This window comes from Galeopterus variegatus, unplaced genomic scaffold (assembly GCF_000696425.1).
Source record: "Galeopterus variegatus unplaced genomic scaffold, G_variegatus-3.0.2 Scaffold139, whole genome shotgun sequence".
NCBI lineage: Eukaryota > Metazoa > Chordata > Mammalia > Dermoptera > Cynocephalidae > Galeopterus > Galeopterus variegatus.
Window position 1 is genome coordinate 965,983 of NW_007726250.1, and position 6,758 is coordinate 972,740.

General features: G+C 48.8%; 1 protein-coding gene across 1 annotated transcript in view; it reads right to left on the reverse strand.

Moving 5' to 3' along the window:
* Positions 1–5,458: 5,458 nt before the first annotated feature.
* The window catches only part of ISX (intestine-specific homeobox), a 14,263-nt gene continuing 12,963 nt past the window's right edge, over positions 5,459–6,758 (reverse strand). Inside the window, exons 3-4 of the mRNA XM_008590226.1 lie at positions 6,368–6,484; positions 5,459–5,698 (exon numbers count right to left, since the gene is read on the reverse strand). Of these exons, the coding sequence (XP_008588448.1) occupies positions 5,459–5,698; positions 6,368–6,484 (357 nt within the window). The remainder of the gene's footprint in view (positions 5,699–6,367; positions 6,485–6,758) is intronic.

Consider the following 6,758-nt stretch of genomic DNA (forward strand, 5'->3'; position numbering starts at 1 on the left):
AAATAAATAAAAATCCTCCTATGTCCGGGCAGGCTTCTCTTTCTTAATTCTGGGCCTGCCTGCCTGGTGTGGAGTTTTCCTCTGTGCATGGATTTCACCTCTCCTTGCTTGTAGTCCCTGAGCTCTCTGTCCACTTCTTGTCCCCTGTGTCCTGTCTCCCTGCCTACAAATAACCCTTTCCAGCCCTTCATTCTTCCTCTTGTGATTTTCAGTAGAAGCTCATTGGGTGACCCCTGTCCTCCCCATCCCCATGGAGGATCCCTCCAGGACTAAAAGAGGCAGAAGGACTTTTTTTTGATAGTAGAATGTAAACTCGTAAAGCGTGAAAGAAGTGAGAAACACCATTAATTGTTCTCTTATTTATTAACATTTTATTTTATAAAATTACATGCTTATGGCAAAAGTTCAAACACTGCAGGACGGTGGTGAAAATACACATTTCTCTCTCTACCATATGACACTGCCAGCTCACTCCCTACAAGTCATTGCTGTCACTTTTTTGTGTATCCACCTAGGGATTTGCTATGGATTGAATGTTCCTCAAAAGTTCATGTGTTGGAAATGACCCTCATTGTAACAGTGTTAAGAGGGTGGGAAATCCAATTATGGGAATTGAAAGGTGGAGCTTTTAAGAGGTGATTGGATCCTTAGGACTTTGTCCTCCTGAATGGATTAATCCATTGATGGTTTAATGGGAGGTCAAGGGCATGGCTATGATGCCTTTATAAGGAGGTGGGGGGAGAATGTTAACTCTCTCTCTTCATCAGCTCATTCTCACCATGTGACACCTTGGTTGACACGGGACTCTGCAGAATTCCCACCAAGAAGAAAGCCCTCACCAGATGTGTTTCCAGCCTCCAAAACTGTAAGAAATAAATTTTATTTCTTTATAAATTACCTAGTTTCGGGTATTCTGTTATAAGCAACAGAAACAGACTACGACAGGATTTTCTATGCATGTACTGCATAGACGTGCACATCTGAGGGACTGCCACACAGGCACGTGACAAATAAGCCTGGTATGTGTCAGGCCCTGTGTGGTTACTGGGAATATCAGCTACATTCCTTGGCCTCACAGAGCTTTCGTTCTAGTGTTGGGAGATAGACAATCAGTGAATAAATAAATGTATAATATGTTGGGTGTTGATAAGTGCCATAAGAATAATAAAATGGGGTTTGGGGCTAGCAAGTGACAGATGTGTACGTTGGTACTATTTTAGATACGATGACCTGTGGCAGTGGATTTGCGGGTGCTATTTGAGGGGAGACTGGAAGGAAGTGAGGGGTGAGACAGGCAAATAGCTGGAGGAGGATTTTTTGGGCAAAATGAACGGTAAGAGCAAAGGCCCTGGGGTAAGATTGCGCTTTGTGCCTTGGATCAGCAGGTGGGAGGAGGCCAGCGTGGCTGGGGCAGAGAGCACTGGGGGAAGTGACAGGAGACCAGGGCTTTCCATGTCGGCCATGGGAAGGACTTTGATTTTATTCCCATGGAGACAGAAAAGAACCTGGGGGTTTTGAGAGGCATGATCTGACTCACATCCCGCCAAGATCACTGGCTGCCAAGTGAGGAATAGAGCCCAGCGGGGTGAGGTGAAGGCAGGAGGAGGCAGGTTGTGGGCCCCAGGTGACCCCGATGGAGTCTGGCACCAGGGAGGTGGGTTGAATGCTGGAGGAACCACTCCACTGAAAAAGACGGTAATCGGGAACACTCTCAGGGTTGAGCACGACCCACTAGAAGAAAGGCATTGCTATTTGCCAGGAGGGGGAAGGCTGAGAAAGAAGCAGGTTTGGGGTGGGCAGAAAATAGAGTTTGTAAATAACATTGGTAAGCTTGAGGTGCCTAGGAGACATTCAAGTGGAGGTGTGTGGAGAGTTCAGGGAAGAGGTCTGGAGGAGAAGTCTCTATTTGTAATTTATGTCAGCATTTCTTATGGATTATATGTGCATCTCCTCTTCCATATGTGTGTTCTCCTTTGAACTGGTTATGACATCTTAGTGGTTCCTTCATTAATTAATGAGTTAAGTAAAACTTTGGCACTTTTCATTTTTTTCCATCTTCAATTTGTCTTAGTCCATTTTGTGCTTCTATAATAGAATACCACAGACCAGGTAATTTATGAGCTGAAATTTATTGGCTCACGGTTCTGGAGGCTGCAAAGTTCAAGATCAAGGTGCTGGCATCTGGTGAAGACCTTCTCGTTTTGTCATCCCATGGTGGAAAGGCAGAGAGAGGGGCGGGGAGGGAGAGGGAGAGAGAAGAGTGGACTGAACTCTTCCTTTTATAAGGAATCTGCTCCTGTGATAAGGACATGCATGTATTCACGAGAACACAGCCCTCACGGCCTCATCACCTCTAGAAGGTCTTGTCTCTTTATATTGTTACAATGGCAATTAAGTTTCCAACACATGCTTTTGGGGGGACACATTCAAACCAAAGCAATATTTATGTAATTTTACCTTTTAAAAACAGTTATTCTTGAACTTCTTTCAAGTCTCTAGTCCTCACAGCTGGAATATGAACCTGTCAAGATATGACTCACGTATGTCTGGCAGGGGTTCTGTATTATTATTATTATTTTTAAGTCTCAGAGCTTTTTGAAAAGCTGATGAAAGCAGCGAACCCTTTCCTTGGGGAAAATAAACACACAAGACACATACAGTTGCGTGCTTTCTTGGCAGTTCCTTGATTTAAGAACTCCTGGGATAGAGGTCGGGATCAGGATTGCTGTTCGAGATCAGAAGTAGAAAGGGGAATAAGGTGTATTTGGGAAAATGACTTTTTTCTTAACACGTGTTAAGTTCTTGCCATGTGCCAAAATGTATTAACTCATTTAATTGTCACAGAAACCCAAAGAGGCAAGAAACTGTTATTATCCAGGGAACAGGTACACAGAGGGGATATGTCACTTGCCCAAGGTCACACAGCTGGCAAGAGTTTTAAAGTGATTCCTTTGTCCTACAGATATAAAATAAAGGGAATAAAATATCTTGAGAAAAAAAAATCCCTAGGGAGGAAGAGACAACCCCACAACATCAACATTTACCTCATAGAGAGGCTGAGACATCTGCTCACCTGAACCCCTTATGGTTGGGAAAACCCTGGGGGAAGGAAGGGGTGTGACAGGGAAAGGGGGTGGGGGCCCCAAATCAGAGGGGACCTGCGTCTCTCCCCTTCCACTTGGAAGTTTGGAGATCTGCAGGCTCATCTGTGACCTTCCTGTCACCAGGTCATGAGGAATGGCCACGAGAGGTCTAGAATGAGTGAGACCTGCTGCAGCGCAGGGCTCCCATGGCCCCGGAGGGGTGTGGGAGGACTGTCATCTTTTGCACTTGCTCATGAGAGGGAGGAACCAGGGAGGATTCACAACTGGGGTGGGGAGGCTGCAGCAGAGGAGATGGAGGGAATCCCCAAAAGGGGACCGAATGAGGTATTACATCAGCTGGGCAGAGGGGTCCCGCCCAAGGCCCGGCCAGAGGAGACACACCTCAGTGGATGCCAGCAGGGGACTGAGAAAGCTGGGGACCCGGAAGTGGACATCCCCTCCCTCCAGGGACTGCAGTGGCATTTGCATAAACACTTCCCCAGCCTCCACCCCAAGTTAGCAAAATCCCTGTCGGAAGGAGGGAAACAGAGGGGGGCAATTTCAGACGTGACTGTTTAAACCTGATGTGTCTGAGAAATCAGTAACCTAGGAGCCACTAGAATAAATTTCCTGCCCACAACATAGAAAGTAAACTCAGTTATAGAAAAATGATAAAAATTACATTTTATATATTTGAGTTTAGGGTCATCAAATGGGTACCTGCTACCCAAGTTCTGAGCTACCTGCCTTTATTTGTTAATTGGCTCTTTTCTCTCAGCCCTGGCCTTCTCCTTTCATCTAGGGTTGTCCAGAGACCAGGTGGCAATAATGGCATTCATGGACTCTGAGTGATTTGGAACTTGTGAGTTTGCAAAGTGCATTCATAGCTGCGGGCTGTAGTCAGTGGGTCTAGCATATTGCATGCCTGAAGGCAGAGCTAGTATTGCTACCTCCAGTTTACAGAGGAGGAAACCGAGGCCCAGAGAGATTAAATGATGAGGTCATCCAGCAAATTAGAGGGAGTGCAGGACTCAGAGCTAGGCTTTCCAACGCCTGGTCCAACACCTGGGTGGGTCAGGGGCCCAGGCAGATTGCAGAGGTTCTGGGATTTGGGGAAGATTACTTCATACTTGCACATAGAGGTCAGTCCAGACTGTCCAGCTTAGGGGAGCAGGCCCTGTCCTCCCCCAGCAGGAACAGGTCTCAGAAATACTCATGCAGGAGGGAAGCTCAGTGGATGGCTTCCCTGTGAGGAGGAGTTAGTCACTCATCCCAGGGCTGGGATCTGGAGCAGCCCCTTTCCCAGTGGGATCTGAGAATAACATCACTCCAGAATGGGTCCAGTCCTCGCACTTTGCAAAGTCTCTCACCTCCTCTTAGGACCTCCTGACTGCTCTGCAAGGCAGGCCTGCTGGTGGTTACTACTTCCATTTTACAGATAGGAAAATTGAGGCTCAGACAGGGCATGTGGTTTGCCCAAGGTGTTGCTGCAAGGAAATAGAGAGTTGAAAGACATCTCAGCCTTTTCTGGACAGAGAGTGGCTGGTCTTTTAGCTGGGTCTCTTGCACATGTCCTGGAAAGAGAAACTTCGAAAAGAGCTCACGTCTTTCTCTTCATTCATACCGGGAATGTCAGCATCCCTTCCCAATCCAGCAGAATGACCAAAGACACTAAATTTGTTTTTAAAATTCAAAGAAGAAATTTCCTAAATTTCTCTCTTATTCTGGGATGTTCACATCAAAGCCACAGAGACTGTGTTAGACGAGGGCCAACTGCAAGGTTATACAGCAAGCATTCTTGCAGCGTGAGTCAGCACCACCCTTCCGCCATCCCGGATGGAACTCAAGTTGTTCATCTCTATATCAGATCCATTTATGGAGTGCTCAGTAGGTACTCAATAAATGTGTCATACATGAGTACATGAACAGACAGCCTCTCCTTGGCCTCTTCTGTGCCTTGGTGCTCACCAAAGTATGGGCCAGAAGGGTCCTCAGAAACCATCTTGTCCATGCCTCATGTTACAGATGAGGTCCAGAGGGGGCAAGTGACCAGCCGGAGGTCACACAGCCAGTTAGAGGAAGCACAGGTGCAAAAGGACGACTTCCCTGTTCCAGAGCTCATCCTGAGATATCCAGCCTGACCCTTGATTCAGGAGAGCAACTGTGGGCAGGTGAGACGAGGGCCGTCCTTTAGTGTTTGTCCTGTGCTAAGTCCAGTGCAGCCTCCCGTGGCATGCTCAGCGTAGCTTCCTGGCTTGTGGGCCATCTTTTGACTGTGAGATTGATTCCCCACCCCCAGAGGCCCAAGGCACCATCTACTACCTGCCTTCTCCTGGGGAGGAGAGTGGCTTGTTTGGGGAGAGGACGTCCAGTCCCTATGTCGAAGTGGCACAGAAACTGCCCCATTTGGGGTGTGGAGGTGGAAGGAACTGGAGGGCAGGGACGCAGGTCTGCTGGATGACAGGGCCCCAGTGAGGCTGCATGTCCCATGGGTACTGGGGGAGGAGGGTGATCCAGGCAGGGAACCAGGCAGAGGTCAGCTGACCTTGAGCAGGAGGATAATAGCCCATGGAGGGAGCCAGCCTGTGTAGAGCAGTGGGCATCAGCATGGGGCCCTGTCATATGAGAGGTCAGGAGAGAGAAGTGAGTCCTAGGCTTTACCCTGGGCTGTCCCTGCAGCTTTCCAGCCTTCCCCCCAGGGTGTGGGCAGCTGAGGGTGGGTAGCGTGACCAACTTGTCCTGCTTTGTCCAGGACTTTCTGGGTTTAGCATTGAAAGTCCTGTGTGGACTCATGCAAACCTGGATGGTTGGTCACCGTAGGTGGGGAAAAGTGCATGGTGTGGGGGCCAGGACACATGGTCCTAATCCCAGCACTTGCAGCAATCATTTCACATGGCAAAGTCACTTTGCTTCTCAGAGCCCATTTTCTGCATTAGCAAAAAATTCCAGAGCCTCTGTGTTCCATCTGCGTGCACTGAACTTCACTCTGTGACCCCGTTTTGTAAACTGTGAAGTTTTGCACAAACAATCCAAACTGGTGAAAGGAGAGGCACTATGATTGTCACGGAGGGGAGGAGGACATGGGGATGCAGAGAGACCAGACCCCTGTCCCAGGCCCTCCTGTTTTCCAGGCTCCTCCTTGCCCCCCATGCTGTCTCTAAGCTTCCCTCGCACTTTCTACTATAGACTGAGCCTCCAAGATGTGTCCGCACCTCTGGGTCTGGCTGGGATGTTCCCAGACAATGGCACCCTCCTGCCCCCTTGATGACTCAGCCACCACTTACAGCCACATCCAGATTTGAGGGCTGGGCCAAGTCAGCCTCACTCAGCTGCTGCAGAGCGCCAAGGCCACCCATCTTCTCCTGCTTCCGCCACTTGGCTCGCTGATTCTGGAACCAGATCTGTGGTTAGGGAGTAAGGATGGAGGTAAATAAGGGGTTTTCTCCTTCTAGTACTTCTCCCCAAATGCATAGTAACGACACTTCCCAAGGGACTGGCACTTCATGGTTTATAAAGCTCCACACCATCCAGAATTTCTTTGGATTTGGAGGTCAGCCTTCTGAGAGGGGACCAGGGTTGCAACCTTCAGCGCCTACAGGGCAGGGGAATATGCGTGAGTGAGCAGCTGGGTGCCCTATAATCTGGGGGGCGGGGGATTGTGGGGGGTGTGTGGGG